A 21,504-nucleotide genomic window follows, 5' to 3' on the forward strand; every position below is an offset into this window, starting at 1 on the left:
ACTCAGAGCCCAGGAAAGATGGAGCCGCAGCAGGGCGCCTAGCTCTCCCTGTGGAGATCACTCATCTGTGTCCAGGCCCAGGTGGTCCATTTTAAGGTGATGTCTCTGTTGGGAGGCTCTGCTGGTCCCTCCATGTCAAGCACTGCTGCAGAGACTGTTATCAAGGATTTTGTTAACTTCTCCCCCCCGGGGCGAGAAGAGCCCAGATTGCTGGTCACAAAATGTCTAGTCTCTTCTTTGGGGGAGGGAGTGTGGAAAGACTGGAGAGGGAGGGTGCATTAATTCTTTGCTGGTAAATCCACAGCAACTGAAGACAAAACACAAATTAATGACTCAATAACCTTCCTGTTCTAGGAGTAGAAATAAGGTACAGCTGGCTCCCTTTGCAGACAGGAGAGTAAGGTGAGGAGAGCTGGATGTGTCTGAGCTCGCGTTCATGGTCACCTGTGGTCTGGGTTCCAGGCTCGGGGTCAGGTCTGGGCACTGATGCATGGCCTGTGTCTTCCGCAGGTGTGGCAGTGTGGTGGGAGCGTGGAGGTCCTGCCCTGCTCGCGGATTGCCCACATTGAGCGAGCCCACAAGCCCTACACCGAGGACCTCACCGCCCATGTCCGCAGGAACGCCCTCAGGGTGGCTGAAGTCTGGATGGACGAATTTAAAAGCCATGTGTACATGGCATGGAACATACCCCAAGAGGTAGGAAGCCCCTGTCAGGGTGGGTTTCTTGGGGGTTGATGGGGAAAAAAACAAAACAAACTTGAGATTCAACCCTTCTTCCCAGGGGACAGCCAGAGTCTTGTTTGCCATGCTGGAGTGAATTCTCAAACCCTAAGATACAAGATGTTGAAGAAAAGGGGCTGACTATAGGGTGCTAAGGCATCTTACCCACCCCGTCCCTGGTCACCTCCTCCTTGAAGGAGGGCTCTTTCCCTCCAGACAGCAGTGTCCTCATTCTATGTGAGAAAGTTGGACCAAGTGCCCCAAGGTTCCAACATGCTCCCAGGTTCTCAGCTTCTCTGACAATAGATATTTCATGGTCCTGGATTACAAATATCCCAGTAATTACCAAAATTCACAAAATGCACCTTAATTTCCCTGTAGACTGGATTCAAACTTCTCCACTGAACCTTTGACCAGACCAATAAGGAATATTCCTATGTCTTTGGGATTGCTTGAGCCACATGGATGGGGCTGGGCTACATTCCCACGTTTTTTAGGCTACTTTTAACCCTCACAGAACCTCTCATCACCTGCCACTGTCCTCTAGCCCTCTAGTCACCCACACTTAAGAAGTGTGAGAGAGAAAGCGATGTTTCTTTGGTAGTTCTGTTCAGCCTTGCTGTGTGTCATATGGAAGTAACCTTGGACCGCTGGGTTGGGAGAACCCAACAGATGCCAGCCACGGGATCCCCACCTGCTTGCCAGCTGGTCTGCCTAGAGATCATTGCTTATGTTGCATTTTATGTGAAACGGAGCTGTTGACTGCAGGACCTCTTGCCTTTCTCCCAAGGCCATGGCTTCCCCTCGTGAGTCCTTTAGAAAGCCTCTGCTGTCTCTTCCTAATAGGGCAATGACTGATCTTTGCTTAAAGTTTCCATATGAAGGCCTTCTTCCCCGATGTGTCCACCAAGCTAATGTTTTGCTCAGGCGGAGTGATTGAGAAAGTAGGCTGGGTCATGGGTGGGAGCTTTCAGGCAACCCCCTCACTACCACGACCAGGGGGAGGGGTCTTAGGTTGATTGCATCCTCCTACAATCAGTGAGATTTCAGCAGTTGGGAAGAAGAATGAGGAGCCGAGCAGTACCAGCGGGAGTGCAGCCAGCCCCGATGAACCAGCCCCGAACGCAGCTCTGACAGTGGGAGTGTTTCTAGGGAAACGGTGGTGCCTTCTAACCCCATCTGTGGCTGTGGGTGTTGGATCACAGCATTCTGGGCAGGATGCTGAGCCCTGCTGTGGGTGTCCTCTGATAGCAAAATGTTAAGCACACTTGGAAACTCCCCAGGAGCTCACCAGCAAAGAGCAGTGTGGATTCCCGGCTTCTGCAAAGGACTGGGATCCTGTCCGTTACTGTTGTCCCCCATCTCTCTGCACCCCAAAGCTGCAAACTTTGTAGCCCTCTCCCCCCGATTGCAGCTGCCGGATGTTGAAATAGACAGCAAATCCAAAGAACAGTAGAGAAGTGAGTGAGTAGAAGTAATTGGAAAATGATGAAACTCAGTGTCTGCCTGTGACTCCTAGAAGAGTTCAAACCAAGTCAAGTGGGTGGGGCTGGGGGGTAACACAAGAAAGGCAGATGAGGGGTGGAAATGTCCAGGATGAAGCCTTAGGAGGAGAAGGAAGGGGCAGCATGTTTCCTCTTGACCCGCCTGTTCGCTTCTATGTCGACTCCCTCTTCTGCCTCTTTCAGGCTTGTGCAAAGAGTCAACACTTTTCCACCTCCCGTCCATTCTCAAGTCACATCCCAATACTACCTCGAAGCTGCTTTTGGCAAAGTCATCATGGGCCTCTTAACTGCTGGATTTAATGGCTGTTTTAGAGTCTTTCACTTACAGGATCCCACCTTTTCCTTGAAACTCTTCACTCCCTTAGGTCCAGGATTCCACACCCTAGAACATCCTCATCTCTCCGACTGCTCCTAACTCCGTGTGGGCAAGGCTTACTTCCAGTGGTTGCTGAAGTGCTCCCCAGGGACCCGTCCTTGGCCACCTGCTCTCATGATACGCATCCCCAGGGTAATCCCATCTACTCTTGGGTTCTGCACCACCTATACATTGAGGGCTTCCTAGTTACTCTCTCTAGCCTGACTTTTGCCTTTAGCTTCAGACTTTCAGCCATACATCTTCTCCTGGGTGTTCCCCCAGGCACTTCAGACTGAATCTGACTGAAACTGTGTACATCTTTTCCCCCCCGGCCCCGAGTCTGCTTCTGTTCTTATTCTCTGTCTAAAGTCATGATACCACCATCTGACCAGACATGTGAGCTTAAACCTGAGTGTCTTCCTTTAATCGTCTTCCATTCCCAGTCCATCACCGAGCCCACCTTTCCATTCCTCTCACTTCTGAGTTCAGGCCTCGTCTCTTCCACTGCTACAGCCTCTGGTTGGTTTCCTGGCTCAGGTCTTACCCCTCAAGTTCATACTCCCCACTGCCCAAACTTATCTTTTTAAAAAACTCACAGCGACCATGTCATTGTCCTACTTGAAATCTTTAAACGACTCTCCATGTGCACAAGATCAGGCATAAAGTCCAGTGTTAGACATGGATCTAAGCTTTCTCCTCCACCCACGTCTCCAACCCCACTGCCCACCATCCTTGTTTTGGAGGCTCTGCAGACAGCGTGGACTTAAGGGAACTGCCCTGAGCTCCCTGTTCACACCAGGCTGTTTCTCGTCTCTGTGTGTTGGCCCATTTTGTCCTCTCTGCTTGGAATTCCTCCCAAAACCTCTTCCCCAGCCTCCACCCTTACCATTTCTTCTCCATCGTTTTAGACTCAGCTCCAGTGACCTCTTTTCTAGAAGCCAGCCCCAGCTGGGGAGAAAGCCCCTTTTTGCCCGCGTGTCTCTGTCATTGCATCATCACCCTGTAAGAGAATGTTCCATTGTCTGAAAGTCTCTCTCTCAGACCAGTGTGTCTCAAATCTGGCTGAACTTTAAAATCACTTGGCCTCCACCCCAGAGATTATGATTTAATTGGTTTGGAAGGGGACTTTTTTTTTTTTTTTAGGAAAGCTCTTTGGGGGTTTTAATGTCCATCCAGGGCTGAGAAGCACTTCACTAGACCATGGGCTCTCTGAGGACAGATTTTATTATTCATATCTGTGTCACCAGGCCTAGCACAAGGTGGGACACGTGGTCAGGGCTCAGTAAAACCTCACTAATTCTTGTTAACAAATGAATCTGCTGGCCATACGTGTGATCCCTTTTTCCCTTGATCAGTGGCTCCTAAAAGCAGATCTACAGACCAATTGCATCAGAATCACTTGGAGACCTTTTAAAAATTACTGATTCTGGGTCTCATCCTCAGAGATTTTGATGAGGAGGTGTATAGTGGTAGCAGAATCTGTAGAAAGCTCCCCAGGTGCTGGTTTGGGGAAACCAGGTTTGGGTGACACTAGTTTAACTAATCCTGCTTATCTTTCCAAACTCACCCTTAGCATCACCTACTCCAGGAAGCCTTCCTTGACTGCTATCCTCCCCTTCCCCTTCATCCTCGCTGCCCCACACCAGGGGATGGACTAAGGGCCCCCTATTCCATTGTCCCTCAGCCCTCTCTGCTTCCCACCGTGCTTCACACTGTGTGCAGAGAGTCTGTTTACTTGTCTGGACCTTCCAGACTCTGCTTTCAGGCAGACTGTGACTTCTTCCTGTTTGTATGCATGATGTTTGGGACAGCTCCTGACACAGTCTAGGCACTCAATAAAGATGAGTTGAAAAAGAAAGAAGAGGGAGGAGATGTGGGTGCTGCATTCCTCCATGTTTTCCCCAGTAATTTTCCCAGCTGCCCTTGATGTGGCGGCATCCCGATACATTCTGTTCAGTCACAGGCACGTGTGTTCCCGATTTACTTAACCTTTCGTCTACAGCATCCCAACTGCAGATGTAGAGCTGGAACCCTTCACCCCTGCCTAGTGGCTCCTTGGAGAATTAAATAAGTTAATATGTGGAAAGACTTTGATCAGTGCTTGGCAAATGGAAAGCACTAGAGAAGTGTTAACTCTTGTTGTTGACGCGATCACCCGCACCCTCTGCATTCCCGCCCCAGCTTTAAAATGCCCTTGCTGGGCAGTCATCCTCCCTCGCTTCTATGCGGAGTCCTTCCTGGGCCTTGCACTGAACAGAACCAGCTCTCTCACTCACTCCGTAATCACATTCAGTCCCAAGCTTTTGGAAATCCAGAGGAGCCTTGCATTCATGCAGCCTCTACTTTAATTGAAAATCCGTTTGCTTATCAACAAACAAAGTCAGTCTGCAGCAAAGCATCCATATTTCCTTATACAGGGTTCAGGAACTCTAGACGCGCCCCTGCTTCCTCTTGCCCGAAGACAGGCTGAGTGCCAAGGATGACTCACCACGGTTCTTAGGCAACAGCCCTTCTTTGGGTTTGGCTACAAGGAATTTTGTGTCTGGCTGCACACACAGGCAGGAATACTGGACAGCTTTTTGTGTGACTAAGTACATTAGTGTCCTAGGGCTGCCAGAACAAATTACCACAACCTGGTGGCTTACAACAACAGAAATGTGTTCTGTCACAGTTCTGGAGGCCAGAAGCTCCAAATCAAGGTGCTGTCAGGGCTGTGTTCCCTCCAAAGGCTCTGGGGGAGGATCCTTCCTTGCCTTTTCCAGCTTGTGGTAGCTCTAGGGGTTCCTTGGCTTGTAGATGTATCTTTCCATTCTCTGCCTCTGTCTCTGTGTGTTCAAGCCTCCCTCTCCTTTCTCTTATGAAGATGTAGGCTCATCCTAAATCCAGAATGATTACATCTCAAGATCTCTAGTTAATTATATCCGCAAGATCCTATTTCCAAATAAGGTCACGTTTGGAGGTTCTGGGCCGACATGATGTGGGCCGACATGATACTGGGGAGGGACACTATTCAACCCTGTACACTAAGTATTTGGCAGAGGGGGAAGATACATTTACTGTTTTCTAATAATAAAGGTCAAGGTGACCTTCTCTGAGAATGTTTGCTTATTTCTCAATTTCCTCCCCCTGCTCTGAAAAAGAGTTTGATGCAGTTTACAGTAAACACACAGTACAGATGTGCTGAACCGTTAAAATGGAAAGGCAAAAGTCCATGAATAAACAGGAAGAGGAAAGGGACATGATATCCAGACACGTAAGCTGAGCAAAACTCTGGTTCTTGAGTCTCCTAGAAGTTAAAGTAGAGATGGACTCCTGATGGATTGTCTCTCTCCTACTTTTGATTAGATTATAAGTAGAGAGACAAACCTTCCTTTGATCCTGAATGTAGAAAGGAAGTTTTCCCATGGGAACCTAGATTTTTAGGAAAATACAGAGGCCTTGCTGAGGTAGGTTCTTCTAGTTTCTTTCCCTAAAAGCTGAGACAGTGTTAATTTGTCATCACATAAAGGCAAGTATAGCATGAAGTGAGAAGACCTGGGTCCAGGCAAATAGCTTTGTGATGGGAGGATAAAGTGCAGAGAAGTTTAAAGAGTTAACACTTAACAGATGTCTTGGGGTATGGGAGGGGTGAGCAGGATACATTTATTGTCAGTTGCTAAGTTCACTATTTCATAAATATTTTTTCAACTCGGTCTCTTCAATATAGTTCAGGCGCAGCGCTAGACTGTGGGTACAGAGATCAGCAGAACATGTTTCCTGATCGTCAGGGAGCCGGGGTCCAGCAGAGAAAGGCCAAGTAGCAGTTGCTGGGAGGGCTCCCGGCAGGAGCCAGGGAGCAGACCCATCAGAGAAAAGGTCATCAAGAAATACTCAAAAGGTATATCCTCACTGAAATCACACCCTAGGAGTCTGGAACTTAAACCTTCAGGCTGTGGCAGGTTCAAATTTTTACATGACCTGAACTCTGGTGGGCAAAAATAAGTGTATTTCTTCTATATCTACATTTTGTTTTGACTCAAGCCCCTGTTGACTGATATCAAAAAATGCGTTCTGATCATGTCCAGATACATGCAGCAGCCATCTTTGTGATTTTTCCCAAACATTTCAGACTTAAACTGTCAATTTCATTATTTTCCCAACCCCTGTAACTTGATCCCGGAGTTGATGGCAGAACCAGATGGGGTAACACTGCCAGCACGTGGACTGCAGTGTCAGTGGGAGAGAGCTGTATGTGCTTCCCCGTCCTCCTCTGTCTCTGCTGTGGGCTTATGTCTCATGAGATACCACGTGCCCCTCTGATCCCTGGCTCCATGGTGTCATCCTCTGAGGTGTCACCCATCGCCATCTGATCCCCCACTGGAGGGACCCCTTTGCATCCTCTGCTGTGGCATCAGCTCTTTCTCAGCTGCTTCTGTGCCCTGTTCAACAGCTGGGGTGCAAGCCCAGGGCTTCCCCTCTGCTCTGGGACCACAAGAAACGTAGGGGCTTCTCTCTCGCTCTCACTCAAGGACACATCCATGTCTCCATGTCTACTCCTTGTCTGCTGCATGTCGATGGCTCAAGGGCCACCTCTCTGGTACACCTGGGAAGTGAGAGACACAGTGCTGTCTATGCTAAGCCCCCAGGCCTAAAGAGGTAGGCTGCTTCTCCCATAGGGACTTGGTCTTAAGAGGCAGAAGGGCAGGCTCCTAAAAATGCGCCGGGTAAATTTTAATGCCCAAACTCCAGACCCAGGTTGATTGGGTTCAACTCTCAGGTCCACCACTTATTAGCTGTGAGACTCTGGGCAAGTCACCCAGGAGGTCACTGAACCTCCCTTTGTCTCAACTCTTCATCTGTAAAATGAGGATTATATTGTACTCCCTCATAGGTTTAAATGGGACCATGTACATAAATTTAATATAAGTAAAATATAAGTATATGTGCCTATCTCATGCAGAGCACAGCCTGACACATTGTGTTATGTAAGACTTAGTTGCCATGATCCTTAGGAATAGTAATGTAATTAGCATTATTCCATCTTCAACTCTTTCCCTTCTCTCTTCCTCTCCCCTAGCGGTTCAGAATCTCTCATCTTATCTCTTGAGGGAGAGAAAACCTTAATCAGACTGTATTCTTCCCATTTCTTTCACTTATACAAAGACTACAGCTTTTTTTTCTTTTAGAAATTTTTAAGGATTTGCATCTTTATTTTCAATGGCCTTTGATGACAGTCCCCATCAGTGCTGATCTGATGTTTCACAGACCAAACGGGGACGGTTATGGGGCCAAGGCACACGTTGGGAAGTGCATGAGTTATATTCCCAGGTTGTCCCTTCACCAGACAGTCTCCAGAACCATGGTTGGGGAGGTTCAGGGAAAAGCTGTGCCCTGGTGGTGGCTGAATCTCTGTGTTTGCATCCTGTGCAGGACTCAGGAATTGACATCGGGGACATCACTGCAAGGAAGGCTCTGAGAAAACAGCTGCAGTGCAAGACCTTCCGGTGGTACCTGGTCAGCGTGTACCCAGAGATGAGGATGTACTCAGACATCATTGCCTATGGGGTGGTAAGGAGCTCGCCCCTCGGGGTTTCGCCCAGACACAGACAGAGAGCAGGACCAGAGAGAGGTGTGGAGAGTCAGGGAGGGGAAGAGCCTCTTGGCCCCCAGTATGGGACGTGTGGTAGACCTGTGGACAAGAGGCTGATTTCTGGAGCTGAGTGAGAGGCAGCCTATGCTTTCATAGCCCAAACCTCTCCATTCCCTTGAGAGAGGTGCTTAGTCTCTCCTTTACAGTCCTAAGCAATTCAGCTCTGGCCCCAAACCTGCATATCCCACTTAATAAAACAAAAACCTGAAGTCAGGTTAAGATTGCAAGACAATGTAACAAACTCCACTGTTCCTCAAGCATGGGTGCCTGAAGTTCTACCAACCAGCCTTCATGCCTCCCCCACCCACGGGGCTATGTCTTTCACTCACACAGAGCCTCCTGGTAAGGCATTCTGGGAAATATAACCTTCCTGAGTTTGCTGTATTTTGAGGGATGTTTTAGTACCACTTATTGATTGGCAGCGAGCAGTTCCCCCAGCAGAGGCAGCAAGATGGAGGGACAGAGCAGAGGGTTTGGACCTGGTTCCACTCTTGACCCAGCCGCTTCCTGGGCAAGTCTCTTAATGTCTATTGGCCTTAGTTTCTTCCTATGTTAAGTGTGGTAAAATAATACTGTCCTTGTGGGTAGAAGAAAGTCTCAGATACATAAATGTGTTTTGTGTCTAAGGTTAAAATACTTTGAACATTATAAACTCTCCCATTCTTCCAATATCCCCAGGACCATACAACTCTTAAGGTATTTTAAATACCTGATTGATTTTTGGATATCTCACCTGGTTTTTGCTGACTGAACACATAAAGATTTTCTATGACAGTTAAGCCCTCAAAACTATCTCCTGGGGCCACCTGCCTTACCCCCACCCCCTGCTGTGTTGCAGATGGGGAGACAGAGAGGCAAAGTGACTTGCTCATATTCACGCAGTTAATCAACAGTGAAACTGAATCTGAAACATCAGCTTCTGATATCACTGTCATTCCTCCCTTTGCAGTGTCCCTTCAGACCTTTTAGATATCCCAGGATGAAAATTTGAAGGAAGAACTGAGGCCTCTTCCTTTGATGACCTGTGCTCAGAACTGAGTTCAACGCCTGCCTCAGCAGGAACATTAGGGGTACAACGTCAGCCTGGGAGGAGAAGAATCCTTGCTGAAGGGTTGGCCTCAGTGTTTCCCTGGGGTTCTCCCAACTCTCACATCCTAGGATTCTAAAGGAGACAGAGCCAAGGTCCCAGGAACTCCCCCCTTCCCACCCTCCTGCAGGGCCTCTGTTGTCCCCGGAGGCCAACCTGTAGGAGGGGGTCATATCTTCCCACAAGAGTCCCCACGGCATGGCTGACATGTCCTGAGAGTACCGCCCAGTAGCCTCTTGCCTCTCCACTTCCCAGGCTGGTATAATTCAGATGTCAGAAAACTCCTCAGCTGGCGCCGCCCAGCTGTTACCTGAGGCTCCAGATCCTGTCATCACCGTGGAAACACACTGGACTGTGAGGTGCCCATCAGTCCCATCTACCTCCCCAGAACCATCCTGAGGATGCAGCAGTTACTGGTACCCCTACACCCAGCCCATAGCAAGTTGTGTGTGCTGCTTGGCCACTGTCGAACCCAGCCCAAACAGAATAGTTAGCTACTGTGGCTCCAGAGAAACTATTGGCCCAGACCTCTGGGAGCCAGGGCAAGCTTCTGGATTCATGGTCTCACCAAGCTATCAGCTGTAGCTAAAGAGTATTAGCCAAATTCAGCCAGAGAAGCGGGGAAAGCAATAACAGTGGAGGTGTATGCACGCAGCCATTGCAATTCTGGGTCTTGGCCCAGGGCGTTCTTGTCTTCCAAGCAGAAGGGTCTCATCTTATGAGCACATACAGCAGGTTTACCATGTAGTCTCCTCACCACCACACCCAGAAACCTTTGGTTGGTCAAATAGTAAGTGGCATATACAGGGTTGTGATCCAGATCCGTTTGAGTCCACAGCTGGGGCTGTTTTCACTCGGTTGTGCTGGAAAACCTCTACTTGCCATCCCAGAGGGCTGAGCTGTGTCAGCCGTTCCTGGGCCTGGCGGACGTCTCTGACCCCCTGCATGTTCATCTACCTGCTTCTGTTCAGGGCCCAGCCAGCCCCCCTCCCTCCTGCCTCCTCAACAGGCTAGGTTCTTACGTGAGCAGAGAGATTCTTGCTTGTGCAGGAGCATAATGAACTCTTAATGGGGGCAGTAAGGTGACAATGGGCAGGGCAGGATGCAGCACAAGAGCAAGAGGATTTCTGGGGCTGAATCTTTCTTCCTGGTGATTACTTTTATTCTGAAATGGAAAGACCAGATGTCTTCTCAGGGACACGTTGTTTTTTTTTTTTTTCTTTTTCCCTTCCAACTCATGCCTAAACTGCATTGCTCAGGTCAAATAACCCCCTGGGATTCTCAGGCCATTGTCAAGTCTATATAACCCTGCTCATTAATCCAGTAATAGGTCCCACTAATGCCTCCTGCGGGCTGAAGGGCCTGTGGGCCCCGCTGTGTGGACATGGGCATCCGCCTGGATCACCGAGCTCCGGGCCTGGGAGAGGGCATGGCTTTGCATAATCCCAGCTCTGGTGCTGACAGTAGAGATGGAGCAGCATCTGGAAACAGACATGCCTGCTTCTGAACATTAGCTTTGCTACTTAATCACTACGTGACCTTGACAGTTTGCAAAACCTGAAAGGTTATAGTCACATCACTTCATGGGGCGTCTTTCACAGTCTCAGGATCGTCTCCATTTGCATGATGGAAAGAGCTTGGACTTCGGAGACCGACAGACTCCAGCTCTGCCATTTGTCCAACTATGATGCCATTCATTCACTGTTCATTTTCTTCATTCATTCACACATACTTACTGTGTAATATGTGCCAGGGCTGACCCATGTCGCAGGCTGTGAGAAAGCCTGAGAGCTAGTCTGGTGACTGATAGAGGAGACGGGCAAGTGGAGAAGTGACAAGAATACAGCGTGTTAAGTGCTGCAATCAGAGAAATGGAGGTGTTGGCCTCACACCCAGATGTGAGTCAGGAAAGGCTTCCAGAGTGACAGAGAAGCTGAGGACCACAGGAAGAGGAGGAGTCAGTCAGGGAAAAGAGAAGGCCAGGGCAGAGGGTCCATGCAGTGGGAACAGCATGACAGACCGAGAGGTGTGCAGAGCTTCCTACTGTAACACACTTCTTGCACCCTTAAAAGAGATAGTATTACCGATCTGGCTATGTTATTTTGAGAATTAGGTGGGATAATGCATGGAAAGCATTTCACCTGGGACCTGGCACATAGATGCAGTCATAAAAGCTAGTTTCCCTGAACGGCCTTCAGAAAGGTTATAACGGTAATAATAGTAGCTAACAATTATTGCACATTTGCTATTTGTCAGGCCCTGTGCTGAGTACTTGTAGATATTGTTTCAGTTAATCCACAATCCTATGAGGTTGGCACTAGTATTATTCCCTATTTGAGAGTGAAGGAAACAGTTGAGGAATTATGTTGCTTTGTCCAAGGCCACACAGCTGGAGCCAGGATTCTATCTCAGCCCGTCTCTCCCAACTTCCCCAACAGACCACCTACTTAATGGGGGGTGGATGATACAGAGCCAAGGAGGACTTTATCAAAAGGCACCACCCACCCCTCATTCAGAGGCCAGCTTTGGGGATCCAGGGGAGATCCAAGTCTGACATCAGGGCTTTCTGGAACTTTCTCTTTGTAGTAGAAGTTAGCAGGTCTCACTGATGGATTACAGTGTTCGGCTTCAAATGTGACACCCACCCCTCCATGGGCTGTGGGAGAAGTCCAGAGAGTATTTGCCTATGCTCCTCCCACACAGGCCAGCCAAGTAATTGGTTTATGATAGAGGATTTGCTGCATCGATGCTTCTGGGGCCCTGCCTAGGGAACTGACAACATGATCATATTTCTGCAGAACCCCTAAACTTCAAGTTTGAGATTGAGCTGCTATCACCCAGTAAAGGAAAGGGAGCTCGAGAGAAAACGCTTTGGCTCTGTTCCTTGTCCCCTGTCAAGAACAGGGGTCACATAGAGCACACGTGGGCCTCTGGTTATCTGTTCCATTTCGCACCCCTTAACTGGGTTCACTGCACTCCTGCCACGTCCATCAGGACTACGAAAACTTAGCTGCTGTCTACCTCTGGCCTTCCCCAGATAGATGACCCACCTGTGGCCCATTGCCCTGGTCTCCCCCTGGATTCTGATCTCCAGCCTCCTGTTGTGAACAGAGTACTTTGATTGCTAAGAAGAGCTATTGAAGCTAGCTCAAGTTTAGGTGGGTAAAGATACCACAAACTCTGTCATGGGCTTAGGAACTAAAGTACAGCTGGACATGAGCACTTGAGCTGGGAAGCCACTCAAACTGCAGCGGCGGCAGGATGATCTCTCTTGTCTCTAAACCTATCTGCCTCCTGCCTCATCTCCTCATTGATCACACCGGATTCCTCTGCTTGCACATGGCCCAGCAGATCCACCACACCCAGTCTAAATGGCCTCACCATCCTAGTGGCCAGCACCCACTGACCACGGTGTCTGGTCTCTCATCTGGACTCCTAGGACAGAATAAGCGGATCATGAGATAGTCACATTCCAGAAAGAGAAGGACCAGGAGAGGGGAGGAAAGAAAGACAACTGTTAATTCATTCTAAGCTGTTTGTTGGTGCCTGCCACGGTCTACTCAGCTATGGCATGCGAGCAGGACCATGTGGACCGTAAGCTGCCCTTTCCAAAGGCTGAGAGTGAGCTTAAGCCGGAAGGGGACATTGAATATCCGCTTTCCTACCTAGATGTGGGAAGACATTGGTTCATGGTACCCAGACATTTGTTCTGTTGATTGCCATGTGCTTGTAGGTGAGGATAAGAGATACCCCTCTCTTCCCCTGCTCCCACTCTGGCCCCCTTCTCTCTTATTCTCCCACCAGACCTCCCACTCTGGAGAACCCTCATCAGCTGGGCCTCCGCTGGGGCCTGGCCAACCACTGCTGGATCTGCAGGAAGCAGAGAAGGCCAGGTACTAGAGGATATCCCAGGCCCCCAAACAGCTGACACGTTGCCTACTTCCCCCAACCCTCAAGAACAAAGACTTCTATCCACGGACTTCTGAAGGCCATTATGCCACCCTTGTGCAAAAGGAGGGGGTGAAAAATCTAGTAGCATCTCGTGTGTGTGCATGCGTATCTTTTCTCTTTACCTAGACTATCCCAGCTCCGCAGACCCAGCTTGTTTAACAGAGTCCTAATGCTTCCCCTCCAGAGGGGGCTGGTCTTCCCTCAGCACCCTGATGCAAGGCGAAAGCTGGAGCTTGTTGGTTTCCATAGTATTCAGAGGGCCTCGGATTGATTATGGAAGCAGAGCCTGTCTCAGTGGAATGCTTGTTTCTCCTGATTTAATGCATCTGTTTCTCTGTTCCTTTCTCTTCGGTGTGGCCGCCTCTCCTCTGGCGTTCAGCTGCAGAACTCTCTGAAGACTGATTTGTGTCTTGATCAGGGTCCAGACACAGAGAACATTCCTATCGTGTACATCTGCCACGGGATGACGCCCCAGGTGAGTGCTCTGAGAGATCCCCATGCACGTGTGTGTCCGGTGTGGGGAAGGAAAAGCTAAACTCTGTCATGGCTACTCTGGGCCCAGAGGCCTTGGGAGCTTTTCATTAGGAAGTGTCCTCATGAGCAAAAAAGCGGGTCATACCTGCCATGCCTGGAAGGAGTCTGAAGGAGCAGGTGCTGGGTTGCCAGGATCCCCTGGGGTGGGGCACAAGGAAGGTGATGCATCTCTAAAGAGGAACACCTGCCTCCGTTGGGGAGACTGTGCGTAAATTACAGCCCTGGCTCTTGCAGCCATGCCTTTCCCTAGCAGGAGGGAACCCAAAGTTCCCCGGGCTCCCTGATGTCTCAGAGTCCCTTCGGAGTGCCACTTCACAGCCTCAGGCTCTGCCCTTTAGTAGATCATAGCTGGGACCAAAATATACAGCCATGAGATCCTTTCTAGCTCCTCTGACTTTCTGGTGGAGAATAAAGGGAAGCTACCAGGAAAGTAAGTTATCCCTCCAAAATTCTCCATTCATAGCCTAGGCTTCAGATATCTGAAGAGGCTGTTGAGACACTGGCAAGAGAAACGGTTTGTTCAACAGAGTACAGTGGGCAGTTCTTGACCAAGAGTGCCATAGACTGACCTGTTATGACTTGACATTTTCAGAGTTTACTTACCTTACCTCCAGAAGCGTACAAGGATTTTTAAAAGGTAGCTTAGTGTAGAAGATGCGTATATTCGTGCAACTGCAATTTAGTGCTTAGAAGAGTTGTTACCGGCCTGAACACACAGCTAAAGGAGATCGCGATGTGTGTGTACCCGGTGTACGATGCCGAGACTTCCCAGCAATTGTCCACTGTGATCTCCACCACCTTGTCCTTTTTGTGGGCCAAGCTGCTGTGACATCACTGAGTGGTCAGTCACAGGTCAGCAGATCGCACTGCCTTCACACCACACAGTGTAGCAACTCATTCTCCATTATTACAATGGTGTGACATTTTTAATGAGTGACTATTTTTATGTAAACTTTTTATTGACATAGAACATATATACAGCAAATAGACTAATGATAAGTGTACAGGATTAATGAATTTTCAGGGCAAACACACTCATGTAACCAGCACCCAGGTCAAGAAAAAACATTATTGCTTGATTTTGAATTTTATGTAAATAGCATCATAGGGTATATGCTTTCTCATGTTGGCATCTTTTTTCCATCATATCTGTAAAGTGCTTCCTTACTGTTACGTGTAGTTGTAATCTGCTCACTTTTGTTACTATGTAGTATTGCATCTTATGGATATACCATTTTCACTATATAGTCTACTGTTGATGGACAGTTGGACTATTGCCATGTTGGGAGAATTATGAATACTGCTGCTGTGAACATCTTGTCCATGTCTTTTGGTGCACATATGTACTAATTTCTTTTGGATTTATACCTAAGAGTCGAATCACTGAGTCGTAGGGTTGACATATGTTCCTTTTTTTGTTATTAGTTATCTATTTTATACATATTAGTATATATATGTCAATCCCAATCTCCCAATTCATCCCACCCCCCCAGCTTTCCACCCTTGGTGTCCATATGTTTGTTCTCTACATCTGTGTCTCTACTTCTGCCTTGCAGACCAGTATATGTTCACTTTCTGTAGACAGTACCTACATTAGTCTGCTAGGGCTGCCATAATAGAATGCCATAGGCTGGGTAGCTTAAACCATAGAAATTTATTTTCTCAGTTATGAGGCTTAAAGTCCAAGATCAAAGTGCCAGCTGAGGGGCTTCCTTCCCTGGTGGCGCAGGGGTTGAGAGTCCGCCTGCCGATGCAGGGGACACGGGTTCGTGCCCCGGTCCGGGAAGATCCCACATGCCGCGGAGCGGCTGGGCCCGTGAGCCATGGCTGCTGAGCCTGCGCGTCCGGAGCCTGTGCTCCGCAACGGGAGAGGCCACAGCAGTGAGAGGCCCAAGTACCAAAAAAAAAAAAAAAAAAAATGCCAGCTTTCTGCTGAGAGCTCTCTTTCTAGCCTTGCAGATTGTCGCCTTCACGCAGTGTCCTCACGTGACAGGGGGAGACTAAGCAAGCTCTAGGGTGTTTTTTTGTTTTGTTTTGTTTTTGCTGTACGCGGGCCTCTCAACCACTGCGCCACCAGGGAAGCCCTGGTGTCTCTTCTTAAAGGAACACTAACCCAATTGGATCAGAGCTGTACCCTTATGACCTCATTTAACCTTAACTTGAAGATTTGGGAAATTCTTAGCCTGTTCACTTTGCAAAAAAATGAGAAAGCTTCTTCTGGAGAGAATACCAAGAGTGTGACTGAACAACCATTTGGTTAAGAGATCATGGGTGGGATTCATGGACTTAATTAGTCATCTCACAACAGAAGGCATCAGTAGAGATGGGCTTATACCAGCAGAGACACTGCCAGTTTGAACTAAAGAAAAAGTGGGGCAGAGTGAAGGAACGCTATTGGACTTCTTGGATTCTATAAGATGGGACCACATAGCTATTCAGTTGTGAACATGCACCATTCCTCAAGAAAAGGGAAGAATAGTACTGAAGGTGATGTAGACATCATCAGGGCTGCCACTCCCACCACAGGCCCAGGGGTAAGGCCATTCCCTCAAAGGATAGGCCTGCTGCTCTGGTTTCAGTGGGCAAGGATGACCCAGTACCAGAGGGGTAGGGCCAAAGCAGCGAGCACCTTGGGTGGGACCACTCCAGAGAGCTGAAGGGGCAGGCGGCTGCCACCTGTGGCAGTGGGCCTGGAGGGCAGAGTATCGAGACAAAAGATGATTATTCTTGAGCCTTAAGATCAAGTGGAATTTGCCTTGCTGTGGTTTGGGCTTGCTTGGGGCCCATCAGCCCTTTCTTCCTTTCAACTTCTCCCTTTTGGAACACAATCGTCTATCCTATGCTTGTCCCACCATCACATTTTGAAAGCACATAACTTGTCTGATTTCACAGTGTCTTAACTGGAGAGAAATTTTGCCTCAGGATGAATCATACCCTGTGTCTCACACATATCTGATTTAGATGATATTTCAATGATATTTGGACTTTAGACGAGTTGATGCTGGAATGAGTTAAGACTTTCGGGGCTGGCGGGATGAAATGAATGTATGTTGAATGAGAGAAGGAAAGGAATTCGGGGGGCCAAGAACAGAATGCTATTGACTGAAATTGTGTCACCCCAAAATCCACGTGTTGCAGTGCTAATCCTGACTATATTCGGTGTAAGGAAGTAATTAGGTTAAATAAGGTCATAAAGTGGAGCCCTGATTTGAGAGGATTGGTGTCCTTCTAAGAAGAGCCACCAGAGAGCTCATCATTCCCTGTCTCTCTCTCTCTGCCACGTGAGGACACACCAAGGAGGGAGTCGTTTGCAAGCCAGGAAGAGAAGTCCCTCACAAGAAACGGGATGCCAGCACCTTGGTCTTGCACTTCCAGACTCCCAAAACTGCGTGAAAATAAGCTTCCGTTGTTTAAGCCGCCCAGCCTGCGGCATTTTGTTGTGGCGGCCAGAGCCATCTAAAATACTGTCAGTTTTCCAAAGTAGTTGTGTTAATTTTTACTCCCACCAGCCATATATTAGAGTTCTAGTTATTTCCCAGTCTTGCCAGTATTTGGTACTGTCTGTCTTTTTAAACTTCTAGACATTACGGTGGGTGTATAGTGCTGTCACATGGTAGTTTTAATTTGCATTTCTCTGATTATAAATGCAGCCAGGCACCTGGGTCTTCAGTTGTTCTTGAGTGTGAGTCAAGACGGCCAGGTCATAGGTAGTTGGGTCTTTGTGTAAATTCCCTCTCTGCTTTGTAACGCCTATGACCAAGAACACAACAGGTAAACTTTCTTTTAACAAATCTATGTGGGAATGTGCAGGGTTGGTGCTTAGCTAGAGCACTGACTGAGCGTCAGGTGTTTCCTCTGTGGGATGATGGCTGTCTGTTCAAGCAGAGGCTGCCGGCCTGCCAGGTGCAGATGATTCAATACGGGGCAGTCTGTGTTGTTAGGAGTGTGGATTCTGGAGCCAGCTCGCCGGAGTCCAGATGTCAGCTTTGGAACTTTCTAGCTGTGAACCTTCGGGCAGGTTTTTCCATTTGGGCCTATTTTTTTAATCTGTAACTTGCGGATTAATAACGGTATATACCATAACGGTTGTTGAAAGGATGTAATAGATTTAAATAGTGCTCAATAAATGTTAGCTATTAGTATTGCTATAATGATAATATTATTATTATCACTGCTCATTGAGCCTTGCTCAGTATAAATACCCTCAAGTTTCTAACTCCAACCCACATTGGACTGGCTTTCCTTGGCCTCACGTGCCACGTGCCGTAGGTTCCTGCTCTGGTCAAAGCCGACCCATAGACTACGAGAGCATTTTGCTATAGCAGCAAAAAATGCAGTGGTGTAGGGGCGAGGGCAGTGAATGGGGCATCAGGAAGCCTGAGTCCTAGGCCTGGTCTTGCCACACATTTGCAATGTCACCTTACCCCTCTCTGGGCCTTTATTTTGTTTTATTCTTTTATTGAGGTGTACTTTCACACTAAAGTACACACATCTTAGGTGTGCAGTTCAATGAGTTTCCACATGTGTAGATGCTGTACAGACACCACCCAGATCAAACTCATCACCCCAGTGGGCTTCCTCATTGCGCCTCTTGGTCAATACCTCTACACAAAGGTAATGACAATTCTGATCTCTAGCACCATTGATTAGGTTTGTCTGGGTCTGTATTCTTATCTGCAAGCCAGGAAGTTGGACTGGCCATCTCCAGGCCCAGCTCGGCCAGCTCTGACAATCTGCTTACCTCAAATGCTTTTGTTCTGAAATTCAGTTGGCCTGGGAAGCTGTGAGTTTGTGCTGCGCTTGCCAGGAATTCTGGGAGCTGCCTTCCCTTGATGCTGTGTAAATCAGCTTCTCGATGTGGAGCTGCAGCAAGCAGACTTGGGTCCCCCTCCCCGTTCCCCACAGAACCCTCGTATAAGTGGGCTGTATATGGAACAACCCTAACTGGGCCCAGTTGCCCTCTCCTACCAGGCCTGCAGCTGAGGTGCACAGCCCAGAGGTAAGGAGGCTTGAGACCAGCCTCAAATCACACACATTTCCCAGAACAGAGAGGTGTAGGTGCTCTGCCGTGGCAGGAGTTTGTTGAGTATGGCCTTCCCAGTGAGTTGGGAGAACTGGGGAGAACTGGGTCATCCTGGAGATGGGCTGTGTATCCTTGGCGGGAGTTCATCCATCCACTAGGGGTGGACATGGGTACAGGGGTAAGCGATGGCTGAGGAGGCAGGGCCTCTGGCTCTCAAGGCTTCCCAAAGGCATCCACTAGCCCTTAAGAATTTCATTGGCTCACGGAAGAGACGAGAAAAGGAGGAGCTCAGGGATATCACCTTAGCACAAGGTCAGGGTACATCTCAGAAGGGGACTGTGGACAGATACAGGCCTCAGGGATACTCTGAATCTCCCAGAATTGGTGCAAATTAAGTGCTCAATATGCATTTCCAGGAATATTTTCCCCTCCTACTAACAGCTCTCAGCAAATCTCTTGGTACCATGGCCACAGAGGTCAAGGAGAACCCGGGGAAGTTCACAGATGGGACTGCCACGTCCAATTATGCAGGTTGTGCATGGTACAACTCCAGAGGAGGGATGTGGTACCTCACATTGTTGTCTGGGGAACAGAGACCTGCCCGAGGTGACAGTCTTTCTGGGCTCTGTTATGAAACCTCACATGTTCCTCCCCGAGCATCACACTTGATAGGAAGAGTAAAAATGTTGAAAGGCAAATGATGAGGTATAGAGTGGTCAAGAACCAGACTACCTGAGTTCAAATCCCAGCCCTACCACTTACTAACCCAGTTCCCTGGATAGGTGTCATAGCTTCTTTGTGTCAGTTTCATAACCTATAAAGTAGAGATTAGTGTCTGCATTTTAGGATTGGTACAAGAATTAAATAAGTTGATGCACGTAAAACACTTAGACAACAAACCCGGTACACAGTCATTGCTTACTAAATATTGGATAATTATTACCAGATCGGTAAAGAGATTCAAGACCATGTCCTTACGAATGAGAATTGTTTAGCCTGGAGAGGAGCAGATTTAAGGGAGACATGAAACTTCCAAAATTATAAGGACACAGATTTTTTGACTGAGTGTAAAGGAAACTTTTTCCAGTCGTTGGCTCAGGCAATCGTGGCCTCTCCATCATCAGAGGCGTCCAAGCCATGTTTGGTGGGCTCCAGGGGCATTGCGCAGGGTTCCTATGTCATGTGGATGCTTAAGCTGAGAAATCCCTAAGGGCGCCCCCACCCTGAAGTTCTATGACTTTTTAATTCATTACCTTTTTAAATTTTTCTTTAACGAATGAGAGTCCATAATTTGCCAGATACTGCTCTTGGCCTTGCGAGACAGTGATGAGCCATATGGAAGTCGCTGCCCTCACGAAGTTGCCATTCTAGTGCTGGAAACAGACTTTTCTGTATTATTTCATCCTCCGTCTTTTCTTTCTTGGGAATTATGTATGTGGCCACAGTTGAGCTGCATGCCTTGGATTTCAGCCAGGCAAGAATGGTGAAGGAGGAAGAGGACAAGAAAGCAGGACTGCGACCTGGTCAAGTTCATCCTGCCGACTTTGAGGATGAACTTCCCTTCGTTGCTTCCTTCATCCAAATTTCTAAGGTTTTCTCATTTGGGGTTTTAAAACCAGAGAGAACCTGTATCAGCCAGGTAATAATCAATCCCCAAACCTCACTGGCATTAACCAAACAAGTTAATTTTGTCAATTCAAAGAAGTAAAACATTTTACTTTAAACATTAAACAAATTAAAATGAACAAGGGATAAAAACGTATTTAACTCATTAATAAGGGAAACAGTAAGCAGGTACTGAAAGTATTTGAGGAACTCAGTATCTGTAAGCATTTTCTAAAAAAGAGTGTTAGAATAAGATTATAGATTAGATACAAAAGTAATTAATGTCCTACAGGGAAATAAAATCATAGCCTTTAATGTGATCTTTTCTACCCAGACAGGAATCTAGAAGTTAACGTTTAACTTCATAGTGTCTGGGTACTAATCAAAAGGTAAATAACAAAGTCGAACACAGGTATATTCTCTTGGAAAATTACATACTCTTGGGTGGGCTTGTTAGACTATGCTCCAGTTATGCTATTGAAAGGATAGGTAACCTCCCGTCCTTTTTTTGCCTTATTTCCAGGTTTTAGGTAGTTCTTTTAGTCTTTTCACAAAGTTGGCTAAAGGTGGGGTGACTCTCCAGGCCCTTAGTGACTTGGGTACCCTTGTGGATTCACAGTCGAAGCACATGGACTTTCCCCCCAGTTATTTCCTAGAGCAGCCGTAACAAAGGAGTGCAGACTGGGTGGCTTAGAGAACAGAAATTTATCATCTCACAGTTCTGAAGGCTAGAAGTCCAAGACCAAGATGCCGGCAGGGCCATGCTCTCTCCAAAGGCGCTAGGAAAGGACCAATCCCAGGCCTCTCTCCTTAGCTTCTGGTAGTTCCTTGGCTTGGGGCAGCATAACTCCATCGTCACATGGTGTTCTCCCTGTGTGCTTGTCTGTGTCCAAATTCCCCCTTTTTATGAGGATGCCAGTCATATTGGATCAGGGGCCACCACTCCAGAATGACCTCATCCTAACTTAAATAATTACATCTGCAGTGTAATTGTTTATTACACTTATTTCCAAATAAGGTCACATTCTGAGGCACTAGATGTTAGGACTTCAACATATGAATTTTTGAGGTACACAATTCAACCCCCAACACCCC

The 21,504-nt window shown here is 47.9% G+C and overlaps 1 protein-coding gene across 1 annotated transcript in view; it reads left to right on the forward strand.

The window, feature by feature from the left end:
• GALNT18 (polypeptide N-acetylgalactosaminyltransferase 18) overlaps positions 1-21,504 on the forward strand; it is a 338,519-nt gene that overhangs the window by 274,204 nt on the left and 42,811 nt on the right. Inside the window, exons 7-9 of the mRNA XM_024757098.1 lie at positions 511-696; positions 7,990-8,127; positions 13,627-13,722. Coding sequence (XP_024612866.1) covers positions 511-696; positions 7,990-8,127; positions 13,627-13,722 — 420 coding nt within the window. The remainder of the gene's footprint in view (positions 1-510; positions 697-7,989; positions 8,128-13,626; positions 13,723-21,504) is intronic.

The sequence above is a fragment of the Neophocaena asiaeorientalis genome, unplaced genomic scaffold, assembly GCF_003031525.2.
Source record: "Neophocaena asiaeorientalis asiaeorientalis breed wild unplaced genomic scaffold, Neophocaena_asiaeorientalis_V1.1 scaffold504, whole genome shotgun sequence".
In the NCBI taxonomy this organism is placed as follows: domain Eukaryota; kingdom Metazoa; phylum Chordata; class Mammalia; order Artiodactyla; family Phocoenidae; genus Neophocaena; species Neophocaena asiaeorientalis.